The 21,375-nt window shown below is 32.4% G+C and overlaps 2 protein-coding genes across 2 annotated transcripts; both read right to left on the reverse strand.

The window, feature by feature from the left end:
• Positions 1–2,632: 2,632 nt before the first annotated feature.
• Positions 2,633–5,853, reverse strand: LOC127702541 (uncharacterized protein C5orf49-like). The gene is made up of 4 exons (XM_052206787.1): positions 5,729–5,853; positions 5,067–5,207; positions 4,212–4,328; positions 2,633–2,791 (listed from the first exon to the last, which is right to left on the reverse strand). The coding sequence occupies exons 1-4, from the start codon at positions 5,816–5,818 to the stop codon at positions 2,633–2,635; spliced, it is 507 nt and encodes a 168-aa protein (XP_052062747.1). The 5' UTR covers positions 5,819–5,853.
• A 2,404-nt stretch (positions 5,854–8,257) lies between these two features.
• LOC127702529 (coiled-coil domain-containing protein 113-like) lies at positions 8,258–20,847 on the reverse strand. Its single transcript, XM_052206769.1, has 8 exons — positions 20,713–20,847; positions 18,409–18,715; positions 16,736–16,891; positions 12,992–13,072; positions 11,766–11,921; positions 10,777–10,884; positions 10,197–10,352; positions 8,258–9,617 (listed from the first exon to the last, which is right to left on the reverse strand). The coding sequence occupies exons 1-8, from the start codon at positions 20,817–20,819 to the stop codon at positions 9,522–9,524; spliced, it is 1,167 nt and encodes a 388-aa protein (XP_052062729.1). The 5' UTR covers positions 20,820–20,847; the 3' UTR covers positions 8,258–9,521.
• Positions 20,848–21,375: the final 528 nt, after the last annotated feature.

Raw genomic sequence — 21,375 nt, forward strand, 5'->3', positions numbered from 1 at the left:
CAAGTGTAATGAGTTAGGTTAATCTTGATAGCGAGTTAGATCAGTTGTTATAACGCGTAAGCTTTGTCGTCATAACGAGTTACCGAGTCGTGGTAACGATTCAAAATTAAACTCTAACCTGCTTCCGTATAAATCGTTATAGTCACATGAAAACAACGACCTGATCGAAGAAGAAAAACTTATGGTTTCGGAAATTAAACTATGCTAAGGACTATACGTGGAACACGGAAATTCAGTCAGTGTAATAACAAAAACAATAAATCCTGGAATCACAAATCGAAAAACATTAAAAGAGTTGATTAATATTTTGTTTGTTCGCGAATTTCACATCATTCGCTGATGAACAAAATTCACGATTTTCACCAAAAATAATAAGGTGTGAGGGCTGCTAACATTATTAAGAGAATAACGGAGATGTAATTTATTCGCACTTGGCAAAATACAGCGAGTGATTGTCTACTTACTATAAGTGCACAAAAGTCCGACACTACTTCATTGTTCTAACACGGGTTTTTTTCTCATTTTTTTATTACGGTTTTTTAAGTTGTTTTATTGTTGTTTCAGACCCTTTGACGTTTATCCTTGATTTTTCTGTATTTATTCCTTTGCTTCCTTTAATAGTTATGAATAGTTTCTCAGAGAAAAAACTTGATCCTATACTTGACGTCCATATATCATCAATTATCAATAACGATCGGTGCTGACTTTGCTTCCTTACTGTGTTCTTAGTTTATAGGCGGCGAAGCTTCAGTAAACTTTCTTTCGTTTTTTTAAAATGGCACTTATATCATAAACAAGAAATATATTATCCTACAATGTACATATGTAGAAAATATGACCCGAATATGCTCAAGAGAAATAATTTGACGGATAATATAGATTCATTAAGTTGATTTTTGTTTCATTAATATACAAATGTGCATCATGGTTTTGATAAGAGATTTTTTTAAAGTTCGAAATTAACTTGTAATCAATGTTAATCAATTTGACCTTGTGTCATTGTTATTGTCTTATAATTATATTTGTATGAAGATGAGTACTTGTAACGTGTCGTGTCAACGTATTTTTGTTCCTCCTAACAATCTGGAAACTTTGTTATAAGCAATGCTATGATATATGTCTATGTGTATAACATTCATTCCGTAAGGAACAAATATTGTTAGAGTGAGTGACCCATATTCGCCGCATAATTTGTTCATTTCCACTTACATCCAACCTACATTCGAATATTTGGAACTTTTTATGTAGGTTTCAGAAATTTTACTATATGAAAAAAATGTTTGAAAGGAATCATCTTCAAAACATTGGTTAATTGTTCTAAAAATAAACGCAAACTCAAGAGGAAATTAAGTTGTTCGTGTACCATGGGGGACACATTTTCGCCGCAATGTATGATATGACCATCCTCATTATCCTGGTATATTATAAAAACGAATGTTTGCAATTACATGAATTAGCTTGAGAGATCATTCCTATACGATTTTTCTCACAAATATTTTCTTTTAAGACTGCGCATGGTTGCCATATAAGATCATATAAATCTAACATAATTGCCAAAATCGTCTAAAACACCTGCGAATTTCTGTATATGTGCGAATAACCTTGGAAATGGGGGTAAAGAGGAATATCAACCATTCGAACATTACAAACAGCCTTTAAAATATTTAGGCAAGTATTGGGTAAAGGCACACGAATTTTACAGAAAAAATAGCAAAACGGCGAAAATGGTTCCACGGCGAATATGCGCCACCCACACTACATTTCTTCCAGTATAAATAATATTCCAGAATATTGGAGAATGAGGATATAATATGAAACAATGTTGCATAAACTGTCTTAGTTCAAAATGTAAAGGTTTTGATGTTGTGTTCCCTAATGTTAGACATATTTAATTTAAGTGTAAAGATTTTAAAGAAGTTGATGACTAACAGGTATATAGATTTATTTGGACTTCTTAAACCTTTTTAACATATGATATCAAAGATGAAAAAAATAATTTCTGCTTATATAAAAGATTCTATTTCAGCTAAAAACGACCCGATTTGTCGATAAATTATTTTACAAACTTTATGGTTAGAGGTTGAACTATCTCAATCAAAACCTTTCTTAATTTCTACTGTTTACATAACACCAAAACCTCACCAGTCCAAAACTTTGTGTCCCCTCAATTTCTCAGGTATTATTGGACCAATCTTGATGAAAGTATACCATAAAAAGAAACACATGTGTAGCTATGCAGTTAGCCACCGTTACCATGGAAACAGCAAAAAAGTGGAAAGTATTTTTTTTTATTTTTTATGAATAATTTGACTGAGTATACCGGTTGGTCGCCACTATATACAGCTTTGGATGGTTTTGATCATTTTCGAAACTGTTCAGCAGAGGCTCAGTTTTCGAGAATATGTTTAACATAGAACCCTATACGAACAGACACATGTAGCAGTTTCTTAAAGATTATCAAATCAAACTAACAACAAATTATAGATCATGATTATAATGAATATAACTCAGAGAAAGTTGAAGGTTAAACTATGGTAAAGATTCAGAAGCATTTGTTTTACTTTATATCTATAATAAAATTAAAAACGAAAACACATATGAATCCACAACGTTATACAAGTTTATTTTCTGACTATATATCTAAGGGAGGTAATCCGGTTCCTCTTCTGTAATAAAAGCCTTTCAATATATGTTCGATTTTGCTATGTTTCCTAACAAAAGACTCTAATGGTTTATCTAGACGACTTCCGTAATGCGACGATGACAGGACAGGTATAACCCTCTGTTGTTCCTGTAAAAATAATAGATTATATTTGAATTTGTGAAGGGCAATGGAGCATATTTGAAATCATATTTAAAATTATTGAGATATTTTTCCTAGTAAACGGGTCATTACCCCATAATAGCATTTTAAACGGGTGACACTATGTCGCTTCTCCAAACGTCTCAATAGTAAGATTTGACTTCTGTCGCTTCTCCAAACGTCTCAATAGTAAGATTTGACTTCTGTCGCTTCTCCAAACGTCTCAATAGTAAGATTTGACTTCAAGTTGATACTTTATACTTTACTCTGTTTTGTTTACTGCACTATTTACCTCGATGTACATGAAGAACCATATTCGATTTATCTCTGTATGAAGTATATATACAATCAGGTGATGATATATAAGAAGCTGTTATTCATAGATATTGTGTAGGACAAGGATACCTTTTTTGGTTAGAGATGTACCCATCTTTGCATTGAATGACATCGTTGAGGGTGTGAAACCGGGGTGCTCACTTCCTAAATTCGTTTTTTTAATTTGTTTTCACTTCCCACATCTTTTTTCCTAGATCTAAGTTTTTTACCCCCCCCCCCCCCCCTCCCCCCCATTTTTACCCCCATAGCCCACTTCCGTACTTTTCTTATCCCTTTAATGCAACATCCCAAAAGTGTGTCATCCCCATCATCATTTATACCTTTTTTTAGATTTTCATAATATGTTAGTCATACTCAACCACCGGTTCTAATAGATATCAACCCTCTATTTTTCTGTTTCATGTAAACACTTAGGCGCCAGGGGGGTTTTTGAAATGCATATACTGCCTGATAGAACTGATAAAAAAAATAAACTACTATGAATTTCGTCTTGAAAAACTTCCTGCCACCTCCCTTTCGTCACCCAGATACAGATCCAGTATCCAGTAAAAACGTTTGCTGTATGGCATGTAAAAAGACTACGCAGTAACCATATATGTACCACAATAAGGGTCCCGGTTCCGCCTAAATGCGCCACTGCCACAAGAATATTAAATGCTATAAAATCGTGCACTAATTCATTAATCATTTTCAAATTCAGGCCTGTGAATTTTTTATACATATGATCGGACAGGGGATGTTATAGCAAATCAAATGAATCGTGTTATAACAATGATTTCAAAGAAAGTTAAACGAGTCTTACAACTATTCTTATCGAAGGATGTGTAATTACCTGGTGAAACAATTTCTGTGAACATAGCATTTCAGATTATTGTCGTTAATGTCAAGTCAGAAAAATTAGAATATTTAGTTACATATATATATGCATAAAATCATTTTTTTAAATTTGTTCCGTTAGTTAATGTGTGTTTTCTGGTGACTTTGGATTTGAGAATCTTTATACTACATCAGAGTGTTGTACATTTGTTAATTCTTTCGATTATCTGCTGAACATTACTATTTTGATATATACCTCGTCTTGAACTGACAACCCGATGGTTTTTATACTGTTCCTGTCATCACGATGCAATTTACTATCATACCCATATTTTATGTGGAAAAGGCGGTCATAAGTTGTTAATACATCAGCCTGAAAAAAATACACTCATCAAATAAAAGAGCCCTGAAATTATTTCACACCAGGGCCGTTATCAATCAGTCTTTCAATCTTCACTAAAAATCGAAGAGTGTCTCAGCGTCATATTCATCCATTATAATATAATTATTTCTGATGTTTAGTCAAATCACAAATACCGAACAAAAATTCTATACTTCAATTTTGATAGATTTTGACAAATTTGAGTATGCAAAAATAGGAAAGACAATAAAAATCAGAGATCCAATAAAACAGATAACGCCAAAACCCCCAAAAAACCCAACAAAACCAATAATGACAAAACATTACACAGCAAATTAAAATTAACCAACACGAACCCCACCAAAAACCGAGGATGAACTCAGGTATTCCGGAAGGGTTAGCACTTCCTCCTGCTCCACACGTATAACATCCGTTGTGTTGCTCATGGGGGGTAAAAATCCTGTACAAGTCAGAAACAAGTCAGATTAAATATCATTTCAATAGGTAAATTTAGGTATTGCCTTTCAAGAACAAACTCATTTTGTTTCACGCAAAATACGAAACAGCGTCTCTTATGAATATATTTGAGACTTTAAATATTTGAATTCCACAAGGTAGATAACTTTCCGATTTTGAACTTCCTAGTGAAACATATGCAAAGGAAACTTATCTAACCAACCCATATTTACATATAATCGTAAGAGGAAAATCATTTTGTGTGAAATTCACATTCTTCTTTTTTATACTTACAACAGTTTCTCGTTTTCTGTGGTTGTATATGGTATTACAAACAGGATCTAATTCTGACCTTGACCACTGTTTTATGCCTCGCCAATGTCTCGAACCATCTCCGATCGTAGCCAAATGTTTTCTTCTGATATTTTCCGTTCTCTGTTAAAAATAGATATTTTCAATATGACATGAACAACTGCAGAATAACAATAAAACTTTAAGAGTCGTTGGATGTTGTTATTTCGTGTGGGCAGTCTTTTCGGTAATTCCTTTTACCCTTATTATGCATTATATAGAGGTATATGGCATTGCCTCTTAAAAATGTGGTTACTCTATTAATATCTTTTTCCCGAAATTTATAGAAAAATAAAAAGGTCTCACCATTTTTACTAACGTTAGCGGGGAACTAAGTGGGATCCTTTGAATAATCCCATGCTTTTCTATTCATGAACCATACCATACAGTAAATGATCTTCTATTTGCAGATATGTATGTAAAATTGTTTTACTTGGGGCGTCATTTCTGTACTTTACCTTTTAAAGCCAGTAAAAATTTGGAACATACGTCAGGAGACCATGAATATTTTGAACAGAGAACAAAGATTTGTTTTATTGTTGATGTAAGTAACACGGAAACATATAGACACACACTTACAGAGTCGAGGCAAAACATATACTCACTGATAATACGTTTTTCCATAATCCATCTAGTTCTCCTGGATTTACTTCACTCTTGCCATACAAAGACATTCGTTTTCCATCATCATCCATTTTACTGCCGACTTCTCCTAATCGTTTCAGACTAATGTTACCATGTTCTCAAAATTAACGTAATAATCTTATTCTGTGACGTCACTATACGTTCTGTTGTTGCTTGTATTACAATTTATCTTTCCTCCTATAGATTTCTGGGGATGTAATTGGTTAAAGGACTACACTAGGTGACTACATATATTTGATAAAGGGTGCCCTAAAAAATATGGGGTTAGTTACCATATGGGGTAAGTAAGGAGTTACTTCCCTTTCAAAACAAAAAAGAAATCTGAAAGGTTTCAACAGACGAAGAAATTGATAATGAACGATTGAAATAATTCATAAAACAAATTTAAAGCTAAAAAGTTGTTATTGTTGGCATTTTTTTTTGTATAGACAAATGGAAGTAGGTTCTTAATACTAAGTATTGAAGACTTAATCACTTTGATAGGCCGCTAGTCTAAATACCACATGTGAAGATAGTCGGTAAGATAAATTCTTTACACGGTGTGCTAGTGACCTAATACAATATATATGGGGTCAGTAAATTCCATATGGGGATTCGCTCTCATCCCATATGGAATTTACTGACCCCATATATATCGTTTTAGGTCACTAACACACCATGTAACTAATAGTATGTCTTACATATATATTAGATATATTTTGATTATTGAAATATCGTGATCTGTCCTTCAAAAAACCTGTTGTTGGTAATGGGAGACCAGTACAGTTGTAAATATTGCTCTATACAGGGGCGTAGCTAGGTATCCAATAAACTGTAGGCACAATTTGCGGCAGGGGGTCTGGGGGCCGCTCAAGGCCCGCAGCAGGTCCAGGGCAGAGCCCTGGTAGGGAGTTCAGGGGGGACAAAAAAAACATAAAATTTACTGGTCATTTTATCATGATAATATACATGAAGAAAAGTTCGAAAAATTATACATAATTTTACAATAACATCTGACTGATAGTACATATATTCATTAAAAAATTAGGCACGCAAACACTAAGACTACTATAAAATAATACTATCCTTTGGACTACGCATCAACCATTCATCTTTTGATTCTTAAACCTTCACCCTCCGGCCACAAAAACACATACATACTCACAGTCGATGCCTCATGCAGAAGTTCTGTTCTGTTCATACTATCTAACAAAATTAAAGAAATTCACATTTTCTGATATCCTGTATTGTAAAATCCCTACCTGCTTAGGAATTTGAATAATTATGGTCATTACACGTAGATCTGAGAGTACTCGAAGTTACTGAAAGCTAGTTGATTGATTGATTGGTTGCTAAACGTCCAATTGCAAATAGTTCATGCATGTTCAGGACAAAAACAAATTTACAATAAATGCAACAGGTATCTAGGTCCTGTAATAAGAGTCGTCCAGGATGAAGGTCTGGAAATTTGGAAATGCCATGCATTGGATTATGAGAGTTTATTGCATAGGAACAGAAATTTTGCCCTTCTTCAGACCACCTACGAACCCCTCAAAGGGTTGTTGCAAGTGTTCTTAACGTGCATAAAGCGTGGCATTCTCTCTACACTAGGCATTGGATTTAATGTCCTCATTCTGACCAGACGTGACTGTGTATTTGTACATCCCGCAAAGCCAAACAGGCTCCCAACTTTGGCAAGGGTTTTTTGTAGGTCGGATGAAGACCAAGTGGAAAGCTAGTTGAAAGCCAACAACAACTAATTAAAACAATCATGTATCTATAAGAATAAAGTGTCAGGGTTTTGAGCATGTTGAGGTTCATTAAGGTATTTGTTGAAAGAAGTGAAATGATCAGGACCAAAGTTCTAGTTTTTAGTTTCTATCTATAATGACATACAATTCTATCCAATACTCCATTCTCTAAGGATGCATCTTCACGTGCATCTACAGATAACGTTGTTTATTATTTTTTTTAATAATAAAAATATTTGTGAAAAAATTATGTGTAGGCACGTGCCTAAAGTGCCTAACGGCAGCTACGCCCCTGCATGATATTTGATTAATGTCCGTTATTGATTATAGAAAGCAGTGCCGGTATTGTTAACTTCGACCAGTAGACGATATTACAATCAGTCACAAGTCGGTTATTGATTATAGAAAGCTGTACCGGAATTGTTAATTATGACCAGTAGACAATATTACAATAAGTCACACGTCTGTTATTGATTATAGAATGCTGTACTTCATACTTCATTTGGTAAAGAAGATGCCTTTATTAAAATTTTCTTGGAAATTCTCATGCACTGTCAAAATAGCTGATTGAAACTTTTATACAAGAGCTAATCAACCTTTTTAAGCACAAGATTGTGTTATTCAACGATTGATCTTATAAATCAACCCATCACTTGCTGATCAAACTGTCTGTATAAAAGATAAAGTAAAACCATAATACCAAATGTCTAAGAAACCTTCCAAATATAATCCTGATGCATTAGTATCACCACTGACACATAGATATTACATATTTTATTTACATAACAAATGTATATGTACAGAATGCTATCACAGACAACAGGCATAAAAATATTCAATCATAAAATATCAGAATACAGGAATGTTTTTTTGTCTAAACACTTTCACATAAATTAAATGATAAAACATTATAAGATCAAAAGACAATATAATTTTACTGTTTATTACTTACAACTGGTAGAGAAATATCTAAATACATAATCAATTTCTCTCAGAATTAAATATTTATAAGTAATAAGGAAGATAACTGTTTTTAAAGTTCAAAATAATAAATATTTCAAAACTCAAAATTCAAGAAAAAAGATTTCTACCTGCTGAAGTTCTCAATCGTGTGTTCTTTTGCTCCACTGAAGAGAGAAATATTTTTTTTTCAGTTAAATTTTCCTGTTAATATATCAATTTTGTAGCTGTCAATGGACTTACAAAGTACTATCAAGATTCATTTTCACGGTTACGGACAAAGTTTATAAATTTGTTCTTACGAAATCCTATTTTTACTTGTACCTATATATTATTTTTATCACAGTCAATAATAATGATTCATTATAAATTTAAAACAAAGGTAAAATGTCTACAGATTACCCTAATCATATTGGTGGGTGAGTGTCTGTAAAAAAACTCCAACATTATCTAATCTTTATCTGTATGGGAAAATGTAATATGATTCATTAAGACCCCTGATCACAAAATTCTCTGTCATATAAAGATATACCACATATGTTACACTTTTTATTTAGGGATATTTTTACTTTTTTTAATTTTATGTCATTAGCATTTAATTTAGCATCTCATGAGCATTTGAACAGATATCCTCGTTTTCAAATCCAGTTTATATTATTTTTTCAGAAATTGTTGAAGGAAGTCACATTGACACATTTTCCTTACTTAATCTTACTTTAGTAGTCGTATGTTTGAAAAGAGGACATTATGCATATATTTTTGAAAACCGAAATAGTGAAAAAGCACTTCTGTAGCTTCCTGTATAGAACAGGTACCCTTATAGGCACTTATCAAAAAATGGTTCAGAACTGTAATTACAATCTCAGGAAAATATGAGCTATTCATCATATCTTTAACTCAGGTTTTTTTTATTTCAAACAGTTTATATTTTCATTCATACATTTCTCTTTGTCCATTGAAAATTACAGGTCTCATCGATCAACACTTGTAAATAAACTGTTTTCATTGTTATCACATGACTTGGTTCTACATTGTTATCACATGACTTGGTTCTCCATTGTCATCACATGACCTGTTCCATCATTCTCCATTGTTGATTGGCCATCTCACTCCCAATCTGCATTTTGGTCCACATCTTTTTATGTGTTTTAAGTGCCATCTGTAAAATAAAGATCTTCAAACATTGGAATTGAAAATAGTCAAAAGTAGTATGTATATATCGAAAAATTCAGGGCAGCATTGATTTGATTTATAACACTGTAACTCATATACAGGGGTAAATAGGAAAACAAATATTTTTACCTTAATAACATTATCAAGCAGCTAGGCATTTAGAGTATTTTACTGAAAAATTCAGGTAAATTGTGGAAAATTTGAAGATGAAAAATGAAATTGGTGTAAAATTTTCAAATATTTACACTCTATGACCTTCCTAAGCTGAGATTTATTTATAGAGAAGATGATTGCAACCAGTGTTATAGTCCCTCTCTTTTTCTATAATTGGAAAGAAGTCATGTTTGAAAAGAGCATGCTTTTTATTGATCTGGACCACAAAAAAAATTGCAATATCCCTTTACAGATATAATTATGTGTTATGAAAATATTCCCATCTATAACTAATCAACACAATAGGGTGAGCTTTGATGGTGAACCAATCGGGTTTATTTCAAATGTTATGTTTTATGAGAAAGTATTAGAGTTGCACAAAAAGTAGAATTACTTAATTTGAGTTCCATACCTCAGCAATTTCTACTTTTCTTTCCCAATTTTTAACTTTTCTCTGGATTTCATATAAATCAGCTTTTTCTGTGACATAATCCATCACATCAGGCACTCGGAAATCTGTCAATTGTTGTCGAAGTTTACGATTTATTTTCTCAGCTTTGGCTCGTTCCTACCAAAAGATATATCATACAATCAAATCATTAATGTATATTCAATTAAACATCTCCCTTTATCATTCAATGAAATTAACCCTCTTTGATTTAAATATGTTTCCTTTTTAGTACTTATTATTTGTATTGTATATTGGCTGTATGTTTTAACTTTTTGATAAATTTTTACTTTTTCTTCATTTTCAATATAAAAATAGATATTAGCAAACCTTTTAATACTTTCATTTGTTGTTTATAAAACATTAGCTTAACAAATCTACTTGTAAATTAGAGCTTGACATAATGCATAGACACCCATCTATTGTTGAGACTGTTTCTTGACCTTTAGATGTTTTTTTTACTTTTGGGTTGCTGTCACACTGACATATACCAAACATATCATTTTAATCCTATTATAAGCAGTGGATTAAGATTTGTACATACATCTTCTACCACTGTAGTTTCAGCATCTATCTTTGTCAATAGTTCATTCCGTGATGATATTTCTGATTTCAATCTTTCTGATTCCATTGTCAGTGTATGAAGTTTTTTCTGAAATGATCAAATTTAAAAAAACATGAATGAGAAATGTTTTTCAACTTTAAAAGCCATATTCAAGTTACATCTATACAAGTGCATATATATATCTTGAAATACAAATTATATGATAATGAATTTTATAGCCTTTTATAGCCCACTATACGGTATGGGTTTTTGTCATTCTTGAAGGCCGTATGGTTGCCTATAATTGCTTACATCCACTTCATTTGAACTTTTGTGGATAGTTGTCTCATTGGCAATCATACCACATCTCCCTTTTTTATATTTAAATTACCTTCCCTTTATCAGCGTTAAAGTATGCAATATCATTGATTAAATAGATCAATGTCAGTATGCATAAGATAAGACAGTCACATATTATTTTCTTAACTGAAAAGGTTTAACGGATATATAATTAGATGGTAAAAATTGAATGAGAATATGTAGAAACAATGTTTTGTTATTTTATTATTTACTAGAATATATTTTGTTTGATCACTTTTTTCTTAAATTTTGCTTTGATCCTTCTATATGATAACTTTCCATATCAAGCGACTCGACTGAGAATGGTTCTTCTCATCTCTCAAGCAACTCGTCTGAGAATGGTTCTTCTCATTCCAGTAGAGTGAGAACACAGTGACATCATAAAACAACACTGTCTAGGAAACAATAAACAGATTATCTATGGTATTTCGACTCATGGTGGTTACACGGCTATACATTGTAGTCATTTCAGGGATATTGTCCTTCGATGAATTTGTAGCCAAGAAACTGCCTCTGGTTTCAGAACCATAGATAATCTATAAGAAGTCCCATGTACATTTGCTCAATTACATTCATATCTTCTAAAAATATTTATTCTAAATGAAAGATTAAATAAATTGAAAACTTACTTTATATGAGTTTAATACTTGTAATGATTTACTGGCTTTCAGTTTAAGATCCATGAGTTCTGTATTTTTCTCATCAATTTTTTCTAAATACTGTTCGTTTTCAATCTTTAATTGCTGGAAGTCAACTTCATGTAATGCCTCTCCCATTTCTTCTTTCTAAAAAGATAAGGTTTATTTTCATCTTAAAAAGCCTTGTTCTATGTATTCTTAAGCTGTATTCAGATAGACTTTCAATGGACAGTAGGTGAAAACATCAATACAGTATTATATTTTCCTTTTAAAAATGCATCCAGAGAATACTTAGTTCGACATTATTAAAACATTATTATTAGCAACTCTCTATTCTTCAAAGTCTTCTCAAAACAGGCCTGATGGAGAAAATAAGTGTTTTTAAATATTTTATGATTTCTATACTGTTAGTTTTCAATGAGGAACTATCAGTGTCCTTTAATCCTTGCTTCCACAGAGCTGATATAACATAATCCAGAGACTTTGAAATGTAATTATCCCCGTCTTGGTAGTCAAGAAATTTTCTAATGAATAAGAATTTTTAGTGTTTTTTTCCACTCTTCCTGGTGTTACTTCAAATAAGGAACACTTGTAGTTGTATAATCAATTAAATCAAAACTAATCATGTTATACTTTGTTTAAGGTGGTACATAACACTACAGGGCGATAACTCTGTAAAAATCAGCTCAACGTTTTAATCACGTTCTATTGTTAAGGAAATGTTAAGCTTCTCAATGATCAAACTTAGTGTTTGTCAAATTACTATATGTCCAATAAAATTTTTCCGATTAAGTGTGTGGTTCAAGTTTTTTGAAATTTTTATATTTTTCTCAAAGGGTCAAAGTAAATATTTTGTCAAAATTGTATGAAAATTAAACAAGCCAAATCAATTTTAGTCAAGGTGTTTGGTACCACCTTAATCTATTTTTTATTCTATTTTTATATTATGTTTGAAAATAACAATTGCAATTAATCACCTCATTTTGGGCACTGTGATTTACAAATAAAGAATTTTGTTGTTAGTTTGTGTAAATGATTTAAATTGTCATTGAAGAGTGATGATAAATGTTTTTCACAGTGTACCTAAATGGAAATCTTCCAAAACTTACGCTAGAAATGAGTATCACTTGATTGACAACTCTAATATTTATAATCATAAGTTTTATATAAAAGAAATAGACCATTGCCATAGGAACAAACAAAAACTTATACTGTACCTGTTTGAACTGAAGATCTAGTTTCATTTTCTGTACTTTTAACTGTGAATTCTTTAGTCTTAATTTTTCCACTAACGTGTCCTGCAATGATAGATCAAAACAATTAAGACTATTTACAATAAAGTCAAACACTAAATATTGGAGAGAGTTATTGTTCAGAACTGTCAAATAATAGAATAGAAGAACATTATTTTTTAAACATTTCCAGCACATATTTAGATAAAATTCAGAATAACTTTGTACCCATGAATTATGTTGTGTAGTCTCAGTATCATAGTAAATGACTTTGATACCATTAAAAAAACATCCTAAACACTGTTGCATATTCCCACAATGCATCACAATTTCTGAATTGATGATCTGTCCATTTAAACAGAATATTACACATCAAAAGAAGAAACAGTGCTGAGAATTGGAAATGATGGAATTTCAAAACATTTCCAAAAATATTAATGTTTTAACCCTTAGACCAGGGCTTCCAAAACGGTCATATATTCCGGACTTGACCGAAACTTTCATAAAAAGACCGGCTGCTCTCAGCCTCAAACGGTCAAATAGAATTGGTGTGCCACATTTTGTTATTCAAGGCATTTTCATGAAACGGTCATTTCAATTTTTACCAACTATCGATCGATAAAAATGTCCGTTTGGGGCTTTGGGCATGTCCGTTTGGGCATTTTAGTTTATAATTGTGGCAATCTATTTCGGCCATAATTGGGTTTAATAAAACAGAAGCAGCATATTTCAGATACTTTGAAGTGTCTCAGTTAGTCTAATCCTCTGGGTACATAAATGTACGGCTTGGTCTTTATAGCTTGTGTACATCAATAAAAAGTAGAAAAAACACGTTTTCTTTTATTTAAATAACAACAAGCTGTCAAACAATTATCCCTTCAATAAGTTATATTGAAGCCATAAATCATTCACTGATTACAGGTTTGTTACCTTTGATGAGGTGTCCTTAGCTTGTCTTTATCAATAGAATTAATGATGCATAACAATGTACATAAAGGTAATCAGGTAAACGAGGTCAAACATGTAAGCGTGTATGGAACAACATCCTATTTAATTAAGCTTTATAGATATTATTTTAAATGAGCATTCAGTTTTAAAAAGTATCCTGATATTTAAAAGTTATTCTTCAAATAAGGATATTTGTAAATGAATAAGTATGATATATATTATTTTATTTAACACTGTACATCGTGTTAAATACTGGGGTACTCTCAAGGGGAAAATTTACTAAAATATATAGGAAAAACTAGACCAAGCTGAGTTGTCCAATAAATAAGGGGGGCGTTCTCTATTCTTGTTTTCATATTAAAAACTGTTTTTATAATTAAAATCATAAAGAATAATATCCAATCATGACAATCTCCGACTGTTATAAAGACTTTGTCTCAAATTGAACTTTCCAAATCTGCCATCATGGGCAAACGTAAACGTGACGATTCCGATCAAAATTCGAAATCTGCTAAAAATGCTAGAAGCTTTATTCATAAATGGTTACAACTGTTTTTATGGTTAAGATTTGACAGTATGCTAAATGCCATGTTTTGTGACATTTGTCAAAAACATAAACTTAAAAATAAATTTGTAAAGCCTGGTTCGACAAATTTTCGAAAGTCAGCCGTTGTAGAGCATGCTAATAGCAATGACCACATTCAAGCTCTTAAATTAGAGACAGCTTCCAAAAGTAATCCAATTGTATCAGTATTTGAGAAAGTTCATGAAAAGACTGACAACGGCGCAATGTGCACCTTGTTCCGTAATGCTTACTTTATTGCTAAAGAAAACTTACCAATGGACAAATTTCAGTCAATAAATGATTTAACTAAGTTAAATGATCACTTCTAAATTATATCAAGAGAACAATGCCTCCTCCGAATTTATTCAGACAATTTCCGATGTTATAGAGAAAGAGGTGATGTCCGACGTAAAGTTAAGTCCCGCCGTGGGAATTATGATCGACGAGTCAACTGATCTGGCTACGCAAAAACATTTAATTTTGTACTTATCATTGTACAAAGAAAAATGTTATCACTGTTCAGTAGATTTTACACGGTTAAAACAATATCCTTCATTGGGCCTCCTCAATGTTATCTATAAATACCGCATCAGTTGTAAAAGTCACGTGGTCAGGTAATCAATACACAAAAAGAAAAGTATCACGTGTATTGATGATCAAGTTGTACTGCAATTAAAGCCAACATCAACAGTTTCAAATAAGATGGCCTTAATTTACAAATTGTTAAGTACTCACAGAGAGAAGATAGATTATATAAACAGAAAAAAAACATGAGAACAGTCAGGTACTGAAGCTGATTGATGCAACGATGGTTACTGTATTACGATACACAGAAAATGACACAATACCGAGGATAATATTTTATTTATTTTTAGAATGAAGAAAACAAAACAGTTATAAATAATTTTATTGCATATAACACTACTAATTATTAAGACACATATATCAATTTGTGCATCCTCTCAGTTACATTTAAGTATCCAGCTGATCATTGACCGTCAAAAATATTTCTTTGAAAAATGTCCGGCAGTCGTCAGGAAATTTTGGAAGCCCTGCCTTAGACTGCTGCATTCATTTCTATTGTACTTTTGTGTATTGCTGAATAAAATTTTAATCACTGATGAAATAAACATGTTTACTTACAATTGCAATATCTTTGTAAATGTAAAAGTATTGTTATATTCTGTATTTTTTATTTATTTTATTTTTGTGTGAGACTCTGGTCATTTGTTTTATTAACACGAATCCATCAATGTAAAAACTTTTCAAAGGTATCCATGACTTCAGAATTGAACCAATATTGTTAAAAATCTCTTTTAAGAACTAGTTCCATTGCGATTATCAAAAGAAAAAAGTTTCTTCTCGGACCAACGTTTTTTTTATGCAACTATTTTCCGGTATTTTCCTTCCGACTTTCGACTTTTACTTCCATGTACAAATATGTTTTAACAACAAGTTTATTGATATAAATTTCGTCAATAAATAATCTTGACAAACATAATGTTTGAATCTATTGATGTCAGTGATCAATATTGATTCACAGTTGAAAGGCGCAATGATAAACATCGCAAATCCTATTTCATGTCATCCATTTCGAACATCGTCTGGAGAATCCCCGTGGTTCCCGCTTTAAAAGTCTTCTGTTCGCAGTTTTGCTAGAATGTTTCTATTTCCATCTATTATATCTTCTGTTCTCGTCCAAATCATTTAAATTGGCCGCCGCTGTTACATCGTTATCATTGAAATACTTCTGAACGTGTTGGCCATCACTCCAAACAATTTCCGCCATTTTGTTACTTTTTTCATCTAAATTTTTCACTTTCGGTTTCATCGCTTATACCTGATTTAAAGTCAAGAGAAACTCGAAAGTACGCCGAATTTTAACCAATCAGAATCCATACAAGTCTAAACTGCCGCAATCTCATAAATATTGACTCCGCCCATTCCATGGGAAGTGTGCAAACAAATGAGAAACGGAAACGACAATAGTCACGCGTAGCAGTAGCGGACTGCTTTATCTGAACGACAATAGTCGCGCGTAGCAGTCTAAGGGTTAAATTGTACTTTAATTTCTCTATAAACTATTAAAGGAGAAAATACTGTAAACTAGATGTTTAAACAGAATTATGTATGTTCTCCCACCATATAAAAAATACAATGGTCATATCTACTAAATAATTTATGCAGAGAGTTGACTTGATGTGTTCATTACTCACCCTGGAAAGGATTTTGTTTTCAAAATGTCTGGAAACTTTTTCAGCAATAACTTTGCCTGTTCTCTGATTAACTGCTCCTTTCAGAATGTCTCTTTCAAATTCGTAACTTTCTTTCTTGGTTTCACTTAGTGTCAATTCACATTCTTCCATTATAGCCTGGAAAGAAAACAAGTTATGTTAAAATGTGAACAGACACTTTGATATTGGCAAAGTCCACAAACGTATTTGTTTTGTTTAAATAACTGAATCCAATGGCTAAAAGGAAAATTTACATAGATATTTTCAACAGCTGAAATTCATATTATTTGGTCAGTCAGGTAAGATAAAGATTTTTTTTTTTAAAACAAGAAAAAAGAAAATTTGTTTTTGGTGAACATAGAATGTCTTTGCTACCAACATATAATTTGAGTAGTTTGATGTACAATGTATTAACTTGCTTTCTGAACACTAACCACATTACACTACCATGGTAATAATTATAATACTTCAGACAGTGGAGAGAAGGATGTCAAGTTCATGTATGCAGTTATTTTTATAATAAGAAGAGTAACCAAAAGACTGTGTTGAGTCAGACAGATAAAAGAACATACATGTAATAAACTGTTGACACAGAGATATGTCTTGTCTTCTTGTAATTTTGATAGTACATGTATTATGCATATATTGCATCCAAATGACAATATTTAAACATGTAAATAATGCAATAAATTCAAAGAGAATAAACTATGACTTAAGGTGCAGGACTAAATAACCATAGAAATGAGAAATGCTGATGCTTATAAAACTGAATACCAAATAGTATTTCATTGACTTATCATAAGTAGTTCTTTACATTTACCTAAACAAAAATTTTAACTTGTAAACAATGTAAAAGTTTCAGTCAATAATCCATGATGAGGGCTTGGGCCATATACTCTCCATGGAAAAGAGACTTGTAAATGCTAATACAACTGCAAACAAACTATCATTGACTTAACATTAGTGGTTCCTCTAACACTGATCTAATCACAAACTCTAACATGTTACCAGTTTTTGGTGGGGTTTGTGTTGCTCACTCTTTGGTTTTTTATGTTGTGTTTTGTGTACTGCTGTTTGTTTGTCTTTTTCTTGATTGGCCATGGTGTTGTTAGTTTGTTTTCAACTTGTAAGTTTGAATGTCCCTTTGGTATCCAATAGACCATGACTGAAGGGCGGCCCCAAATAATCTCCACGGAAATGAGATGTGCCTATGCTTATGCATCTACATACCAAATATCACTGACCTAGTCAGACATACCACTAGTAGTTCCCTTTAAAAAGACCTAATCACAAACTAATACATGTAAAGTAAGCAAAAGTTTCAAAGTTAATATACCATGACTGAAGGAGCGTGGCCAAATTATCTCCATGGAAATGAGATGTGCCAAAGCTAATACAACTGCATATCAGATATCAATGACCTACCATTAGTGGTTCCGCATAAACTGACCTAATCACAAACTAATACATTGGTGAAGACGCTGCCGCCGCTAGTAACAGCATACCAAAGTCTCGCTTTTTGACTCCATCAAGGGGGGGCAAAAACAAAACTGTATTTTTTATTGTAGATTTGGTTAACTTCTTTAGAAGTGATTTCTTTAATTCATGTATCCTGATTAAAAAAGATAAGCTTCAGTCATTAACTGAACACCTACTCTAAAATTATCAATAACTCTTTCACAGTTGTCTCTGTATTTTTCTATATCTTCTTTAAGATCATCTAATTCTTTCTGGGCAATATCACATTTTTGCTCTGTTGTCAATCGGAGAGATTTGTCCAAATTAGCACCACGTGACTTAGACCTCTTTCTGTTCATTCCTCTTGATAGATCTTGATTAGATGACGATACTGTTAACCCTGCTCCTATCCCACCCAGTGCTCCTCCTGAATCCTTTGGCTCACTCTTCTTCAGATACTTTTCAAACATTTGTGTCTCATTTTGTAACACTTGGTTTTCAATCCTGAAAATATTAAATCTTTGTTTAGGAATGTACATATAAATTATGAGCAATGACAAAAACATTTCAGTGGTGTGATACTTCTTCATGATACTTCTTCATGATACTTCTTCATTTTGACAGGATTGATGATTGTATTCATTAATGACTTAAGTTATGAATTATATCCAGATGAAGAAAGCTCAGTACTTACAAGTACGTGATGAATCTACAGTCAGAATTGGACATTAAATCTGATGACTAAGGCTGACACAAATTTGTGTATAATCACATAAATGGTACCAATTTTTCTGCACCAGATGTGCATTTCGACAATCAATCTCTCTTCAGTGATGCTCGAGGCCAAAATATTTGAAAGTCCTATGCTTATTAGAAGGATGAAGAGCTATAAACCAAAAAGGACAAAAAAGTATAGACAAAGCAGGACAAGGAATCATAGCTTTGCATAGGGAGATACATTCCTTAATTTTAAATAATTTCAAAAATTTTGTAACAGCAAATTTTAATAACACAAAATCCATATTTTCATGCCAGTACCAAAGTACTGGCTACTGGGATGGTGATACCCTCTGGGACTATCAGTCCACAAGCAGAGGCATCGACCTTGTATGATATGCTGATAAATAACACCCTGACATTCTTTTAAATATAACTACAATGTATTACATGATGTATTAGTTTTGAAGATCTAACATCGTAGGGCTAAATTTGAGACAAATTATATATATAATGTATTGCATCCTGTAATTATACTGAAGAGATGAGTAGATGATAATTCTTGTACACTTAAAAATACTTTGTGTATTGTATTAGATGTCCTTGTTTAATTGAGAAGGTAACACCTCCCGAAACCAAAGCTGATTTTTATCAGCTATAGTTAAAGGAGGGGATAAGGCGTCTGCGCAATGCTACGCGGTGTTGTCGTAGAAGTATGAAGTGAAAAGTTTGTATGTCTTGTAACTATACTCATTGTGCCTTAATAAAATTTAGTAACTTTTGAATTCTTTGCAAGACCCAAAATGTCATAACATGTATTTGATCACACAATTTTGCCGATATTATTATATGGTTATGAAATTTGGGGTTACTTAAATCCCCTTACGACAAGATTAATCCCGGATTTTTCCTTAGATGAAATGCTTAAATATTTGCACTACTTAGAAAATCTAGATAATCAATTTCTTATTTTAAAAGATGCCTATTCAACTTCCAAAGAGTTGTACGAAAATAAACAAACTTCTTGGTATGGATAATTGTAAAAAAAATAACAAAAACTCATTATATAAATCTTTGGCAAAAGCAAAAAACATCATTATCAGTTGGCAAAATGTGTAAATAGGAATTGGAAACTAAAGAACTTTGAACTATAAAACCAAAGTATATTTCATCAATATTAGATTAAAACGCTTATGACATGATCAATGAGAGGGGTAGGAGGGGTCCTGATCCTGAAACCCCAGGCTTAAAAACATGAAATCCCGAGGTTACGAAATTAAAGAAATTAAAATCCTGACATCCCAAAATTCGAAAGAATTCCCGGATCACGAAAGGATCAATCCTGAAATCCCGAGCTTAAAAACACCAGATCCCGACGTCCCGAAAAAGGTCCTGCCCCCCCCTCATCAATGGTGACGGTGTAAGGACCTTTTTCAGGATTGAGACTTTATAATAGTGGGAATTTGATAATAACCCTTATCGAAGCTCTGTAAATAATGATATTTTTTTCAGGACTTTAGGATTCACTGTTTTCAGTGTAAATTTTTCAAGAAATTCGGGATTAGACATCTTCTACCCCCTCTCCATGAGAAATGCATAAAGTAATCTCGCCCTTGCAATCCCCTATGGAGGTTTGAAGTTGTCTTTTTGACTTTGGAAATATACGAGAAATTGCACAAATCTGAACGTCTACGTCTAGTCTACTATTTGATGTCAGATTGATCACTAGTTATTTCGTATCACATCACTTAATCTGGTAATCAAAATGATGTGTAAAAGTTTACATTTTCTGTTGTATCAGTTTGTCAAGCTGTTCATCGTTTAGATCAACCAGGGGGTCGTCCCCAGCTTCGTTACTTGTGTCCAAACTCATACTCTCCGAATCCGCCATCTTGCTTGTTTTCGTTGCTAATGGTTGACATCCGGGCACTATTGTCATTTTTGTGGGTGAATCTAAAATCAATACCCCAACCCGTTAGTGTAGTCTAAAAAGGTATGGAGTGCTTCACAGTACCATGAAAATCATGGATTATATCTGGAATAGCCCAACATGGTCAGATTTTGTTTTTTTTTATTCTGTGGTTTCAAGGGTAAAAGAGAATTTCTTATTTTATTTCCTTAATAATATTTTTTTTTTATTTTAAGTACTGTATCATTATTTCACGGGGTTTCTGTTTAAACATTATTAATATTTACAATATGACACACAAAGTGGAACCTAGCAGGGAAAAATTCGCAATCCTATAGCAATTTGATTCATTGATCGGGGCTAGAATACCCATAATGTTAATTTATTCATCATGTAATCTTCCGTGTATGTTTTATGTCTTTATATTGTATGTGTTGAAATATTATATTTGTTGTCATTGTTATTAATGCCGGCAAAAAGATCTACAGAGCTTATGTTTGTAATTTTCTTATAAACCCCGACTTAATTTTTTTTTTAA

Source organism: Mytilus californianus, unplaced genomic scaffold (assembly GCF_021869535.1).
Source record: "Mytilus californianus isolate M0D057914Y unplaced genomic scaffold, xbMytCali1.0.p SCAF_5, whole genome shotgun sequence".
Classification (NCBI taxonomy): domain Eukaryota; kingdom Metazoa; phylum Mollusca; class Bivalvia; order Mytilida; family Mytilidae; genus Mytilus; species Mytilus californianus.